We start from the raw sequence: 16,636 nt of genomic DNA, 5'->3' as shown, positions 1-16,636 counted from the left end.
TAAAAGAGGTCCAAAATGTGCTGTTAATGTTCCAATTTAGAATAAGCTAGGGTCGATCCAATGTTAGTCCTACACAGTGTGGAACCATTGAAATTTTTGGACATGCTTAATAGGTCTATCCTGGAAAAGACCCTGATGTTGGGAAAGATTGAGGGCACTAGGAGAAGGGGACAACAGAGGACGAGATGGTTGGACAGTGTTCTCGAAGCTACGAACATGAGTTTGACCAAACTGCGGGAGGCAGTGGGAGACAGGAGTGCCTGGCATGCTATGGTCCATGGGGTCGAGAAGAGTCGGACACGACTAAACGACTAAACAACAATAGGTCTATCCATTTCAATGAGTTTACTCCGACTATGACCTAGTTTTTACAACCTACCTTACCTCACATTGATTTTTACATATTCTTAAAGCATTGTAAACCCATAGTTTAAGCTTGGCAAAAAGCCCATTTCTTTTACTATATTCTTCAATAGATTGTTTATTTGTTGCATTTATATCCCAGCTTTTTCCTCCATTGGCGCTCCAGGTGCCGTATATCATTCTCACCCTCATTTTATCCCTACAACAACCCTGTGAGGTAGGCTAGGAACCCTGTTCTCCCAGGCCCCAGTCCAACACTCTTAACCACTACGCCTTACTGTGAAGTTCCTATATGTTAGTTTTTATGACAATTTCATGTGATAAGAGAGAATAAATCTATTGTGCACCAAATCTAAGATGTGTCAAATAGGCCATCACAGAAAATCCCCATGATTTATCCAGCATTTAACTTTGCATTTTTTTACTTTGCATTCTCTATTTCCTTGCATGATTCCTTGGCTGAATTGGTAGGGTCTTTTGGGGGGGGTGGGGAGAAATTTGCTTAACCCTCTTTGTTAGAGATAGTCTCAGGGAAGCCATCTGGATTGAGAAGAAAGAGAACAGCAAAAGGACAAAGCTAGAACAAGACATCCCCAAAAGCAGAAAAATAAGGGCAGCAATTTAGCTGCTCTACCCTGCACCCAGATTTCCTATAAATAGCATTGCCACGTGGTTGTATTTTTTATTTTTTATTACCCTGAAACTGTGCCTTTTACCAGCTGCCTGACACAGAAACTAAGCAGGTTACACTTTGCCAGTTGTGAAGATATGACCGATGGGAAAAAGACTCATCTGCTAAATTTTGGTGTGCCAGATAGCTGTTAAAAGATAGAAGAGCAGAATTGTTATTTCTTTTAAGTTGGCAACATTTCCACTTTTAAAAAAAAAACGAGATGGGCTCAAAAGCAGCCTAGAGGTCATCAGAACTCCGACCCTGCCAGTGTGTAGACTGATTGCAGTGGCCTGAGAAACACTCTGCTCGTTCTCAGAAACACTGACTGCATGCCTAAGCCCCAGGTAGCTGTGCCGGGCTGGATCTGTGAAGGCAAGCAGGCGGGTGGAAGAAGCCTCCAGTTCAAACACTGCGGTAAAATAGGTCACATGCTCCCTGCTATTCTGACATGCAGACGCATTAGGTGATGTGCGTTTAAAACGTGCTCCTTTTCCCTTCCCTGAATACTTTGGCCGAGAGAGAGAGAGAGAGAGAGAGAGAGAGAGAGAGAGAGAGAGAGAGAGAGAGAGAGAGGATCGCTGCTGGCAAAAATAAAAAGGGGTGGTTTTGCAAAGAGAAGCTCTTGCATGATGAAAGCAATAATATTATACAAACAAACAAACAAAAAGCACACACAATTTTGAAAATGGTGCATCAGCCACAAAATGCACACACCTGGGATTTAGCATTCAAAGGAGACCTGAGTGGAACACACCACTTCATGCTCCTTGGAGGAAATAGTGGGGTAAAAATTCAATGAAGTAAAGCATGCAAGAGCTCTGCTGGATCAGGCCAGTGGCCCACCCAGTCCAACATTGTGTTCTCATAGTGGCTAACCAGATACATGTGGGAAACCAGCAAGCAGGATCCAAGCCCCTGAGCAGCTCTCTCCCCTCCTGTGGTTCCCAGCAAGTGGTATTTAGAAGCATTACTGCCTCTGACCATGGAGGCAGAGCCTAGCCATCCTGGGTAGCAGCTGCAATACAAGCTCTATTTTAAATAGAAGCTCTGCTTTCAAAAGGTAAAATGGAGAGAAAGGATAAAATGAATTACCAGGATTGGATTCCAGGAAATCAGGGCAGATCCCCTGATAAACGGGTCCGGGGGGGAAGACACACCTGCCAAGCCCCCACTACATGACAGCGCCTTTTCACTTCAAGCCATCACCTGCAGGGTGAAGGGAATTAAGTTCTCGAAGAAAAGCAGAGAGCCAAATGGGAAGTGACGCAGTCAACCCTCAGAACCAGTCCGGCGTGAAAGCGCTGACATGACAGGCCCCTCAGGCCAGCCTTGTCAAGGAGGCAAGAGTTAAATGTGCATCTTAGCAGCCAAGGATGAGCCAGAGACAACCAAACCTTCACGCCCGCCTTTTGCAAAATTAAAAGCCAGCCACAACCTGGCACAAGAACACAGAGAGACAGCATCCAGTAATTAAGCTTGTCTGCTTCACCTCCAAGGGGGGAAAGGAGGCCACAGGATGAAGAAGGGGGAAATGACAATGGCTCATGAGCAAACGAGACGCACCAATGCCTTGCTCATGTGCAAGATCACACAAGCCACAGATCTGGCACCTGAAGTGCTCGGCTTGCTGCCTTCAAAGTATAAGAATGAGCACTTAGTATCCTGATGGTATTTGCCCTCCGGTTACGATAATTGCACAATGCAGCATCTTGTAATATCAGCTTGCTGTTCCTCCTTTGCAAAAACAAGACACCAGTACTTATGGTAACAGAAGAATGCTTGAGTCCATTGCAGGCAGTGTCCAAAAAATGATTAGCAAGGGGAGTGTTCCTGGGCAAACACAGACACAGGAAACCAAGAAATATAAAATTGCAACTACCGGGTCATGGAATATGTATCATTGATCTACTTTCCTCGCAAAACAGGGAAGTCAGGTGGTACGTATTAGGTACCTGAGATTTGGAAACTACAATAATTGGAAGTGAAAACATTTCTATATCACATTACATTACATTACGAGATGATTATTATATTATATTAATTATATTATATTATGATTAAGTTAATTACCTGCCCTTCACCAACATGTCCCAGGGCATCTTACAATATGTAATTTAGGATTAAAAACAGTTGAAGTATATTAGATTTGCAAGAGCAGGGTGGGTCTTGAAACACACATCTCAACTTTCAAAGGCTGGGGCAGAACGGTGACATTTGCCCAAAGCTGTATAGTGAAGGTACCAGGCTCAGCTCTCCAAGGAGTTCCACAATTCAGGGGCCACCACAGAGAATGCCCCCTCCTGGGCCACCCTCTCCATCCTCTGAGTTAGGTGGGATGACCAAGAGGTAGCAGTGTACACATACACACACTGAATATTGCCCTCCCAACAGTATCTCCTACTTTGGCAAAAACAAAAGGTAGAGATACTTTAGAGTTACTTTTCCGCAAAAACAAGTTAGAGATGAGCTTGCAGTATCTCCAAATTCGAGAGTTGTGTACAGCGATTAACCAAATGAAAAACAACAAAGCCAGTGGACCTGATGGGATACCTGCTGAAATCTTCAAAGTGAGCGGAATTGAACTTACACAACAACTTCACAAGCTCATCGAAAAAATCTGGGAAAGAGAAGAGATCCCAGCAGACTTTACGGATGCCAAAATTATCAATCTCTTTTAAAAAGGTGACAGAACTGATTGTGGAAACTATCGAGGCATCTCTCTATTAGCTGCGGCCGACAAAATTATTGCAAGGATCTTAGCAAACCGTCTGGTAACAATATCCGAGGTGACCCTTCCTGAAACCCAAAATGGTTTTCGGCCTTCTAGGGGGACAGTGGACATGATTTTCACCACTTGACAGTTTCAAGAAAAATGCAGAGAGCAAAACCAACCCCTGTATATGGCGTTTATTGACCTGACTAAGGCTTTCGACACTGAAAATCGTAATGCCCTGTGGACTGTCCTTCTGAAAATTGGCTGCCCAGATAAATTTGTAAACATCATTCGGCTCCTCCATGATAATATGACAGCAACAATTGCAGATAACAATGGCTCTCAAAGTGAACCATTCACAGTGGGATCAGGTGTTAAACAGGGTTGTGCTATTGCCCCAACTCTATTCATTATTTTCATTGCCATGATCCTACACTTTGTCGGTGGGAAACTCCCCACCAGAGTAGAAATCATATATCGAACAGATGGAAAGCTATTCCATCTGAGCAGGCTAAAAGCAAAAAAGTAAGGTTACCGTAACTTCCATCATAGAGCTTCCGTATGCTGATGACAATATAGTGTGCGCACGCTCAGAGGATGACCTCCAAACCATCCTAAATATCTTTGCAGAAGCTTACGAGAAGCTTGGCCTATCGTTCAGCATCCAAAAAACCAAAGTGCTGCACCAACAAGTACAAAACAACCCCTCTGCAGCGCCACAAATCTAACTCAGTGGTGTAACGTTGGAAAATGTTGATCACTTCTCCTACCTAGGCAGTTACCTTTCCACAAGGGCCAACATTGATGCCGAAATCCAGCATCGCCTGGGCTCTGCGAGTGCAGCTTTCTCCCGGTTGAAGTGCAGAGTGTTTGAGAACCGGAACATTCGCAGGGAAACCAAAATGCTTGTTTGTACTACCAACCTTACTATATACTTTTGAAACATGGACCAATTATAAACGCCATCTCCAACTCCTCGAAAGATTCCATCAACGGTGTCTCCGAAAATTTTTACACATCACTTGGGAAGACAGGCGAACTAATATCAGTATACTGGAAGAAGCAAAGATCACCAGTGTTGAAGCAATGATTCTTCAACATCAACTTCGTTGGATTGGTCATGTTGTGCGGATGCCTGATGATCGTCTTCCAAAGCAACTACTCTATTCCGAACTTAAAAATGGAAAGCATAATGCTGGTGGTCAACAAAAGAGGTTTAAAGACTGTCTCAAGGCAAATCTTTAAAAATGTAGCATAAACACTGACAACTGGGAAACACTGGCCTGTGAGTGCTCGAGTTGGAGAAATGTGCTAAGAGGAAGGTGCGCTTGGCAAATCCACACCGTGATCAACTCCCGCCCGGAAACCAATGTCCCCACTGTGGAAGGACGTGTGGATCCAGAACTGGCCTCCACAGTCACTTACGGACCCATTGTTAAAGCCGTGTTTATGGAAGACAATCTTACTCGGATACGATTGATCGCAGAAGAAGAAGAAGAAGAAGAAGAAGAAGAAGAAGAAGAAGAAGAAGAAGAAGAAGAAGAAGAAGAAGAAGAAGAAGAAGAAGAAGAAGATTACCCTCCCAACAGTATCTCCTACTTTGGCCTTATGGGTTCCGTTTAAAGGTAAAAGTAAAGGTAAAGGACCCCTGGATCCAGTCAAAGGTGACTATGGTGTTGTGGCGCTCATCTCGCTTTCAGGCCGAGGAAGCCGGCGTTTGTCCACAGACAGCTTTCCGAGTCATGTGGCCAGCATGACTAAAACCGCTTCTGGCGCAATGGGACACCGTGACGGGAACCAGAGCGCACAGAAACGCCGTTTACCTTCCTGCTGCAGCAGTACCTATTTATCTACTTGCACTGGCGTGCTTTCAAACTGCTAGGTTGGCAGGAGCTGGGACAGAGCAACGGGAGCTCACCCAGCCATGGGGATTTGAAATGCCGACCTTCTGATTGGCAAGCCCAAGTGGCTCACTGGCTTAGACCACAGCGGCACCCACATCCCTAGGTTCTGTATATGTTGTTAGATCAAACTCCCTTCTGATAATAAGAGCTGTTTGACAGAGGAAGGGACTCTCTCAGAAGGTCTTGGGCTCTCCTTCACTGGAGGTTTTTAAACAGAGGTTGGATAGCTGGGTGTCAGGGTTCATTTGGCTGTGATTCCTGCATGGCAGTGGGTCAAACAAGCTGGCCCATGTGGTCCCTCCCATCTCTACAATTTTATGATTCCTCTTTTGAGGATTCCACCATCCCTGTCTACAGCAGGGAAAGTGAACCTGATGCTCCCACTGGAGATTGCTGGACTCCGACTCCCAGCAGCCAGTATGGTCAATAGTCAGCAATGATGCGAGTTGTAGTTCAGCAACACTCACCTGTGTCATGGAATTAGGTCACAGTTTTATTTAATGAAGTGGTTTTTTAAAAAAACCTCTTTTGGATTCCCAGCACCTCGTACAGCGGCTGGGAGCTCCTCCACACAAAATATTTTATTCATTCAATTTCTATCCCATCTTTTCCTTCAAGGAGCAAAAGGGGGTGTCCCTGGTTCTCCCCCCCCCACTCCTCACTTAATCCCCACAACAACCCTGTGAGGTAGGTTAGGCTGAGAGACAGTGACAGACCTAAGGCCACCTGGTGAACTTCATAGCTGAGTGGAGATTTGAGCCCCTGGTCTTTATGGTCCTAGTCTGATGCACTAACCCAGGCACCCCCAAACTGTGGCCCTCCAGATGTTTTGGCCTACAATTCCCATGATCCCTAGCTAACAGGACGAGTGGTCGGGGATGATGGGAATTGTAGGCCAAAACATCTGGAGGGCTGAAGTTTGGGGATGCCTGATCTAACCATTACACCACACTAGCTTTCAAAATACCTTTCTAGCCAGCCTGGAGTTCACATATACTAGGATTCATTTTGCATGAGGGAGCAGTCAAGACATGCTCTGTGCCATGAAGCAGACCAGTCCAGGACGATAATTTTTTTACCACCTCCATTTGCACTCCATGAGAACCAGGATAGTGTTTGGAATGAATTTCCAGGAACTCAAATGTGGAAGGACCCCTATTCCTCTGTCCTGGGTTTCAACACACCTGAGCTGGAGGCTCTTGCCTGAATCCCGAGAGCTGCTGCCAGTCAGTGTGGACAAAACTGAGTTAGATGGACCAGTGCCTGACTTAGATGGAGAGTGCCTTGGTGCGTGGACAGATATTGCCACCAACATGCTGCTAAGTGGGTGGAGTTCCTTGATCCATGCACCTCTTCCCCCATAGCAGTGTGGATCTTTCTGATCTGTCACCAGTCCAGAGGATGGTCCAGGGAATACAGTGGTACTTTGGTATTCAAATGGCTTGGCTCCTGAACAAATTAGCTCCCGAACACTGCAAGCCCGGAAGTGAATGTTCCGGTTTGCGAACATTTTTTGGAAGCCGAACATCCAATGTGGCTTTCAATTGAGTGCAGGAAGCTCCTGCAGCCCATTGGGCTGCGCCTTGGTTTTCGAACCGTTTCAGGAGTCGAACGGATGCCCGGAATGGATTAAGTTTGAGAACCAAGGTACCACTGTATATCCATTTCTCAATTCCTTTCCCCCTCTTCTCTTTTTAAGCAGAAGTGGGCAATGCTGCTGGACTCCCAACTCCCATCAGCCTCAGTCCCTATGACCAATGGCCAGGCATGATGGAAGCTGGGGTTCAGCAACATCTGGGACCTCGCTGAATCACCAGGGTAGATTAAGTGCCTGGACTGAGAGAGAACAGGGGCAAAGAAAGGCTCCAGAGCTCAGGAGGACCAATTTGGGGACACCAGTGGGGGAAAGGGTGCATGATCGTAAGAGCCAGGGTTCAAGGTCCAAGTCCCACCTCCCCACAGACTTGTATTCCTCAATACCTCAGGGATTGCCTGAACCCCTCATACCCCAGAGCTTGATCATTCAGATTATCTGCAGGAGCACCATTGGCCTGTTTCCTGAGTTGGTGAGGCTCATTTGACAGTAACAAGGAACTGAGTCCTGTGGAACACACTGCGAACAAAGATTCAGCACTTGATGAAAACTTCTCTTTCCTCCAGGCATAAGCAGGCAATTTAAGAATACATCCTTCCACATTAATTAATCGGTGTGCATTTTCAACTCTTTTTAAGGGTTTATTGCAGGCATCCCCAAACTTCAGCCCTCCAGATGTTTTGGACTACAATTCCCATCATCCCTGACCACTGGTCCTGTTAGCAAGGGATCATGGGAGTTGTAGGCCAAAACATCTGGAGGGCCGCAGTTTGGGGATGCCTGGTTTATTGTATGGTTTTTGCATTTTAATATTGTAAACCACTTTGATACATATTTTTGATGGCGTACCAGTATATACATATTTTTAGAAATAAATGAAACTCTGTGGCCTTGGCCAAGTCTCGCTCTGTAAAGCGAGTTTAGCAATGATCACCTCCCCAAGTGGCTACAAAAGGAAAAGGAAAAGAGTTCTATGGCAGGTGGAGGAAACATCTGGGGCTCTCTATATGTTGCTGGACAACAACTCCCATCATTCCTGACCATGCTGGTTGAAGGGGCTGGTGGGAGTTAAGAGTCTGGTAACTGCTGCAGGGCCGCAATACTCCCCACTCCTGTTACACATATTTGGCTGGAAGTTGTGCGATGCAATGACCGCAATCACTTCTTCAAAAACCAGAAGAATTCAAGAGCCAAGGGTCACTGTGGGTGATAAAGATATAAAATGGGTTTATGGTTGGAAGGCTACAAGGAGTTGCTCCAAGGAACAGTCCTGCACTGCCTCCTAGTGGCCATCATTAGAAATACAGGGCTGGTCATGCATTCATTTCTACCCAAACTACAGTCATACCTCGGTTTTTAGTACGCCTCGGTTTGAGTACTTTCAGTTTAAGTACTCCGCGGACCTGTCTGGAACGGATTAATCCACTTCCCATTACTTTCAATGGGAAAGTTTGCTTCAGGTTAAGTACGCTTCAGGTTAAGTACGGACTTCCGGAACCAATTACACTCATACCTCGGGTTAAGTACTCCGCGGACCCATCTGGAACAGATTAATCCACTTTCCAATACTTTCAATGGGAAAGTTCGCTTCAGGTTAAGTACGCTTCAGTTTAAGTACTCCACGGACCGTCTGGAATGGATTAATCCACTTTCCATTACTTTCAATAGGAAAGTTCGCTTCAGGTTAAGTATAGATTTCTGGAACCAATTGTGTTTGTAAACAGAGGTACCACTGTATTCCAATTTATTCACATTTCCCAATGTCTCTTGCCGTGTTCAATATTCCTAAATCATTATCATCATCATCACCAATTGATTTATCACCTTCTATAAGCAACTGTCTTACGGCGATTTGCACACTAAATAACTAAAAACACAAAAACAGCAAATACATTTAAAACAAGACTAAAACCTTGGAATCATAGAATTGTAGAGGTGGAGGTACCCCCAGGGGTCATCTAGTCCAGCCCCCTACAATGGAGGAATCACAGCTAAAGAATCTTTAACACGTGAACATCCAATCTCTGTTAAAAAAAACTTCTAATGAAGCAGATTCCGCTAACTTCTGAGGTGGTCCTGTTCCATGGCCAAGCAGCTCCGTCAGAAAGTTCTTCCTAATGTTTCATCGGAATCTCCTTTCTTGTCATTTGAACCCACTGGTTTGGGTTCTCTCGTCCGGAATAGCAGAAACGTGAAACCCTTTCAGATAACTGAAGATGGCTCTCCTCTCACCTCTTCCCCAGGCTAAACATACACAGCTCCCTCAACCCTGCCTCATAAGGCTTGGTTTCCAGGCCCTTAATTATTGTTGGTCACCCTCCCCAGCACACCTTAACTAAGTAGATGCTCCTGGTGCTGCTGGACAACACTGCATTCTCTGTGACCACGGGCCATCCTGCCTGCAGCTGATGGGAGTGCAGTCCAGCAATCTGTGAGGGCCACATTCCACACACACCCGGCCCAGAAAATAACACATCCATATCAGAACAAAACCTGCAGCCTAAGGTACATGCTTAACAGCAGTCGTCCACACACACACACACACACATGACTTTCAGCTCTATATGTTTTGCAGATTGCAAGGAAAACAGCCAACCTCAGGATGTGAATTTCTGACACCATAACCAAATTTATTAGGAATATTTACAGAAATCATCAACACTTAAAACTGCTGTAGCTCCTACTTACAGCCTCTCAGGAAGGCCCCTCTCTAGCTCAGCTAGCAGGGAGGAGGATGGTGCAGTCAGTCCACTCTTGATCCCCAGACAAAGACCCCACACCCACAAAGAGATCTTTGTTTCTTAACGTTAGGCCAGTTCTGAGAGGGAGTCTCTTCTGAAATGGAGGCCTGTGTGGGCGTCAATTGAGGGGTGGGTGGAACGTCTCCTCCTTAGGTCTTTATAGCTGTGTCCCGAGACTTGTAGGCCACACCGCGACTCTTCAGTTCCCGAACGATGCCTGCAGCAATAAGAAAAGTATTACGTATGTTTAAGGGGTGGGGAGAAGAGGCAAGGAAGTAAAAGGAAAAGATATGTGGCATTAGCAAGCCTGCAGCTAGCTAATTAGCAAAATCCAAGAAAAAGATTATTCCCAAAGCTTTGTCATAGTGGGTTTTATCTACATCTCTGTGTGCACGCATCACATCCTGAAACTGCAAATTTCCTAACCAGCTGCAAGGTTAATCATGGTGACCGATTATACTCTTTCTGTGAGCCTAGTTCTTCCTTTTCCTCCCCCATTACATACATAAAGTAAGATAAGAGCCTGCTGGATCAGACCAATGGCCCATCGAGATCAGTATCCTGTTCGCACAAAGTCAAGCAGACACATTTTCTGGGAAACCCTCAGTAGGATTTGGGCACCAGAGCACTCCTGCAGTTTCCAGCAACTGGTATCCAGAAGCATTGCTGCCCCAAACTGTGAAAGCAGAGAATAGGCATCATGGATGGTAGACATTGATTGCCCTCTCCTCAATGCTTTTTTAAAAGCCATCCAGTTGCTGGCTATCATTACCTCCTGTGGGAGTGAGTTCCATAGTTTAACTATGCACTGCACGAGGACTTTCTTTTGCCTGGCCTGAAACTTCTAAAATTCAGCTTCATTAGATGTCCATGAGTTCTAGTGATATTGTGCAAGCTCTTCCCTTCAAGACAGAAATGCCCAGATGAGCACAGGCTCAGTAGCAAAAAAGATGGAAATGTCTGAAGTTATCAACCTAGGTTGATCTCATGTCCAGCTTGTTGGCTTCTCGTAAGGGGATCTAGGTGGCCAGAAGAGGATGCTGGACTAAAAGGGTCCTCTTGGGCCTGATTGAGCAGCAAGGTTCTCAACTTTGAGAGCAAGGAAAAACTTTTAATTCTTACTAAAAGCCTGGTAAGTTACCTTGGGGTAGGCGGCCAGTCACAGACACTGCATACACACCGGGCTTGAAATTACCTGGGGGAAGAGAACATGTTCTGGTTATCACTCCTTAAACCAACAACTTTAAGAAAGGGGAGCCTGGGCCATCCTGAACAGCAGTGAAGAAAGACGGACAAAAACAGTCTTATTCCCCACCTTGGTAAGCCTGCAGAGTTGCAGTGAGGAAAACTGAGAATCAAACAGCTGCAAAAAGGGTTTAAAGAAAGTAACAGGATGGGGATGGGGTGGGGTGGAAGGTCCCCAGGTGTGTGGGACAAAACAATGGAAGAAGTTATTAAAAGCTGCTTCAATTGCAAATGGTAGCAGACCAAAAGGGACACACAGAGGAAACAGCAAACCGCTTGAAGATTTACAGCCAGTTCCAGAGAAATTGGGTTGATCTGCCTTTTCATTTGCCATAATTATGCTGAAGGCGGAGTGCGAAAGGACATAAGGGGGCGGACTTACTGATTCTCTGCCACTTGGAGACCCAGCTGTCCTCAGGGCTCATCATGGCAATAATGCTGCAAGAGGACAAGGAGAGTTAGAACTGCAGGAACACGTCACACCAACTACGCTTACTCTGAGGACGATGCACTTGTGGGTTTCAGCCTGAAGGGGACCCTCACCTCACTCATCCACAGAGAACACTGCTTGTTCACCTTGAATGTGCAAGGCTGCTTTATACTATGGGCCCATCTAACCCAGCACTATTTATTTTGACTGGCAGCAACTCTCAGGAAGTCTTAAACAAAAGTAATTCCCTGCTCATAATCTGGAGATTTTCATAGCAGCACATGCTTTGCCAGTGAATGGGGCCTCTCCTCACTGCATACATCCAATGCCCACAAAGGCACCCAGAATGATCAAAAGCAACCAGTATTCCAGCCTTCTTGGGGCTAATATACTAACAGGGTTACTGCTATATTATGTGTCTTTTCCTGTTCCATACAAGAGGCCACGGGGCTCAGTTACACAATCCAGATGTGGGGAGAATTATTAGGCTGAGAGGCAGGCAACTGCTCCTCTTTCATAGAATCATAGAGTTGGAAGAGACCACAAGGGCCATCCAGTCCAACCCCCTGCCAAGCAGGAAACACCATCAAAGTATTCTTCACATATGGCTGTCAAGCCTCTGCTTAAAGACCTCCAAAGAAGGAGACTCCACCACACTCCTTGGTAGCAAATTCCACTGCCAAACAGCTCTTACTGTCAGGAAGTTCTTCCTAATGTGTCACTTGCCTGTGTCAGTTGCCTCCCCTTGCACATGAGCCCAGCTCATTCCAACATCTTGCATCTCCAAGGAACTCAGCTTCCTACTTAACACTGCATACCATAGATAATTGCCCTGCTATCATTTCCATGATCATTCAGCTGGATAGAGACACCAGTCAAAAAAACCTTGGTCTTGTCACTGGCGGCTTACACTCAAATGACCAAGAAACCCTGCTGGAAAAATGGCTGTGGGTGCCACACCACAGCCAAGCACACATTGCAACCTAGTGTGTTTAATGCTTGCCCCAAAGCTAATATCAGCAAGGGGTGGGTAGTGTGGTAGAAAAAGGTATTGCTAGATAGCCTAAGATGTAAAGGCAGCATGAAGTGTGAAGAAGATATTGGGTGAAAGGATGTTATAAGAGCCAAGGTGTCTGTGAAGAGGTATGAAGGAATTTGTTGATACTAATAGATGAATCTATTACCTTGTTCTGCAATGTTGCTTTTGCTCTTTTGATAGGGTTGTTAGCTAACTGTAACCTCCGCTTATTACATGACTTAATTTCTACACATGTGTAAACATAATGCCTCTGTATAAGCCCATGTTACTTATAGGCCTATGGACTCCACTTCTTTGGGTTCCCAAGCAGCTGCTGTTGTTCTAACCAAGCAAAGCTGTCTTAAAGCATCACAACTGGGTGTGGTTAACTGAAAAAAATCCACTGCAGTATGATGTGAATGCCAGAGAAAACTGCAGGCACATGGGTGGCCCCTGCTCTTTTTGGGGGGAGGGATTTCTGTATGTTCTTTTAACTGAGTAAATATTACATTTTTATTCAGTCATACCTCGGATCCCGAATGCCCTGGAACTCGGACGTTTTGGTTTCCGAACACCGCAAACCCAGAAGTGATTGTTCCGGTTTGCAAACGTTCTTTTGGAACCCAAACATCCGATGGGGCTTCCACGGCTTCTGATTGGCTGCAGGCTGATTCCTACAGCAAATCAGAAGCCGCAATTTGGATTCTGAATCTTTTGAAGTTGAACGGACTTCCGGAATGGATTCCATTCAACTTCCAAGGTACGACTGTATTGTTGTATGCTGCACTGGGACCTTCTGGTCAAGCAGGAGTAAGAAATCCAATAAATAATATTAGTAAACAGACTCACCCATCAAAGGAAGAGCTGGTGCAATCGTAAACCATCTCACGGTTCCCCTTCATCTGCAGGTAGGAGTCACAGTTGTCACAACCATCAAACTCAAACTGGTCAATGGTCTGAAGAGCAAGATGAAATTAAATCAGGAAAAGGAACTCAAAAGGAAGCTTCTACAACTAGAGGTTGAATAAAGCAAACAAAAAAACCTGCTGGAGCACAACCTTTTCAAGGAATCATTCCATAATTTCCTCACAAGGCAACCAATGAGTTATTATAAATAAATTCATTTCTAAAACTAGTAGAAAAAACCACAAAAATTTAAGCACATGAAACCAATCCAGACACTAACACTGTGGCCAAATCAAAATGTATTATATGGGTGCTTGGTTTATTGTGATTGTTTTATTGATAAGTAAATAAATAATGAATGGCACACACCTCTCATACATCTATTCACTTATTAGGTGAGTTATAAATAAAGTCAAGTCAGGCTAAAGACCTGTCAAAATAAAATTTTCAAAATCTTTGCCCGATAGTGATAGGTGCTGACAGGACTGGGGAACTGGCCTCCAAAGAGTCTCAGAAGGGATCCTTCACATAGTGTTGTCTGAGACCCAGTAGTGCTGTCATGGTCAGAGTGTCTGACTAGGGCCTTGGAGACAAGGGTTAGAATCCCTGACTCAGCCATGAAGCTCGCTGGGTAACCTTGGGAGGCGGTCAGTGCCTCTCACCCTAGCTCACCTCACAGGGTTGTTGTGGGGATTAAATGAGGAGGGGCAGAACCATGTACGGAACTTTGGAAGAGAAGGTGACATATACATTCAACACAATAAATAATTAAATGCAGCAGAGTAATAACTCCAGAAACTTCTGCCATGAGCCACAATGGCTAAATCAGAACCTCCATGGTCTGGAAGCACACCGTGAACAGGCAACGAGGGTAAGGGAACAGAAAGGGCTACTACCTTCAGAGCTCCCCCACCCTGCTTTGTAGGGGGTCCCCAGGGTTGCAAAGGACCCACACTGGCTTCCTCCAGGGTGGCTCCCCGTAATCAAAAACAGGGACTTCCGGTTTATCCGGAAGTGGAACCGGACAATACACGCTCACACACCTTCACAAGCGAGCAGAGCAGGCAGGCTCGCAAGTGACGCAGGTCTTTGGGCACCGTCTCCAGAGCCATGGCGGCGACCGATCGACCAGCGGCGAACGGGTCCGGCTTTAGAAAGGAAGAAATAAACAAATGGGTGGAGTGACGGAACGTGTCACTTCTGCTGCGACGACACACGACTTCCGGCCCCTCTGCTCAACCAACGAAAGCTCTATGGTTCCATCGCTTTCCCATCCTGCACACACTCTCGCCTGCATAATCTCTCTGTGTGTGCGCGCGCAACTCGCGCGAGCTGGAAGGCTTCGGCGAATCGCTCCTCCCTTGTTGTCTTGGCGACGGCGCGCGACTGTCGTTTAATCCGACGCCGGCTCTCGCGCGTGCGCCTTCTTGGGTGTAGCAACCGTTGTGGTTGTAAAGTGAGGAGGAGGCGGGGGCGGAGGCGGGGACAGGAGATTCGCGCCCAAATAAAATAAAAACCCTTCGGGAGTGTATCCTCCGCGGAAGTTTCCTCACAGAAACTGTATCGTCTTAAAAATTAAAGGACAGGCTAGAACCTGTTTTTAAATTCTATTTTGTAGGTTATTCGAAATCAGTTTAAAAACAAAAGAACACCAGAAATGGTCCTGATTGGAATTTGTGGGGGGAGGAGGGGAACCCTCTTATCCCCATTACTGTATTTATTTATTTATTATTAAAAAATAACTTCACGTTGGCTTTTTCCACTTTTTGTATGTTGAGAAACTTAACGTTTTGAGATTAAAAAAATATTTCCCCGCATAACTCAGAAATTAGAAATATGTACATTATGCATATATAATATGTATGCATATATTAAAGGTGCATTAAGAACTCCAGACCAGCTTATTTAAGGACGTTCTGAAGCAAATTGTAAAAAAAAAATAGAATGGAGAAGGGTTTTAACGCTATTTTTTTAAAAAAATATTTGAATTTGTTATTGGCCCCTACTTTGTACATTGATATTTTGTGATAAAATTGAAACAGCTTTCCCCACAAAACATTTATCTCAGAAAACAGAAAATGGTTTGATGCATATATATCTCTCACACACATAAAGAACCCCTGTACATATTCACTTAAACACTCCACAGTGTTCAGTGGTGCTTACTTCTAATTAAGCAGATGGATTCCATGCACGCACTTTCTTGGGGCTTGGAAAGATAAATAGGGGATACCTAGCTGTAATACTAAACCAGGTTTCCCCAAACTAAGGCTCGGGGGCCAGATGCGGCCCACGAGGCTTTTTAATGTGGCCCCCGACGACCCCCACTGCCCGCTGCCACCGCCTGCTCTTAACGGCGCGGTGCAGCACGGCTGCCCACTTCCGGGTTGCCGGAGTGTCAGAAATAGCTTGTGCGCATGTGCAAGCATCATTTCTGGCACACTTCCATGCCGGAGGAGGCCCATGCGCATGCGCACAAGCTATTTCCGGTATTCCAGCGACCCAGAAGTGCACTGGAAATCGCGTGCGTGCACACGTATGGGTGCACGCTCCCGCACGCTCCGACCCGCAGCGCAATCGGCGCTGGTGGCACTGGCCCTCGGCGATGTAAGTTTGGGGACCCCTGTACTAAACTGAACAGAGTGGAACCTACTCCTGAATAAAGACACATGGGCTGGACTGGAAGAATAAGACGGCCCAATAGCTGAGGCAGGAGAGGCAAGGTTTTAGATGGAGAATTTGGGGTGTTCCTTAACACCAGGCTAGAAGAGGGCCAGATCTGACCTATGTGGTTGAATGGGAAGGGCTGTAGCTCAGTGGCAGAGCGTCTGCTTTGTGTGCAGAAGGTCCCAAGTTCAATCCCTGGCACCTCCAGGTAGGGTTGGGAGAGATCTCCATCTGAGACCCTGAAGAGCTGCTGCCAATCAGTGCAGACAATAGTGACCTAGTCTAGATGGACCAATGGTCTGATTCAGTATAAGGCAGCTTACTATATGATCCTTTATGGCCCAATAATGCAAACGGAGGTGTTACACCACTGTGCAACCCT

The 16,636-nt window shown here is 45.7% G+C and overlaps 1 protein-coding gene and 1 non-coding gene across 2 annotated transcripts; one reads left to right on the top strand and one right to left on the bottom strand.

Moving 5' to 3' along the window:
- Positions 1-9,852: 9,852 nt before the first annotated feature.
- SUPT4H1 (SPT4 homolog, DSIF elongation factor subunit) lies at positions 9,853-14,788 on the bottom strand. Its single transcript, XM_035140163.2, has 5 exons — positions 14,631-14,788; positions 13,531-13,637; positions 11,616-11,671; positions 11,130-11,183; positions 9,853-10,205 (listed from the first exon to the last, which is right to left on the bottom strand). Exons 1-5 carry the CDS (start codon positions 14,697-14,699, stop codon positions 10,138-10,140), a joined length of 354 nt encoding a protein of 117 aa, XP_034996054.1. The 5' UTR covers positions 14,700-14,788; the 3' UTR covers positions 9,853-10,137.
- Positions 14,789-16,386: 1,598 nt separating this feature from the next.
- On the top strand, positions 16,387-16,461 carry TRNAT-UGU (transfer RNA threonine (anticodon UGU)). The gene has a single exon. It is a non-coding gene; the product is annotated as a tRNA-Thr (tRNA).
- Positions 16,462-16,636: the final 175 nt, after the last annotated feature.

Source organism: Zootoca vivipara, chromosome 15 (assembly GCF_963506605.1).
Source record: "Zootoca vivipara chromosome 15, rZooViv1.1, whole genome shotgun sequence".
Taxonomy (NCBI): Eukaryota; Metazoa; Chordata; class Lepidosauria; order Squamata; family Lacertidae; genus Zootoca; species Zootoca vivipara.
This window is presented reverse-complemented; position numbering and strand designations above follow the sequence as displayed.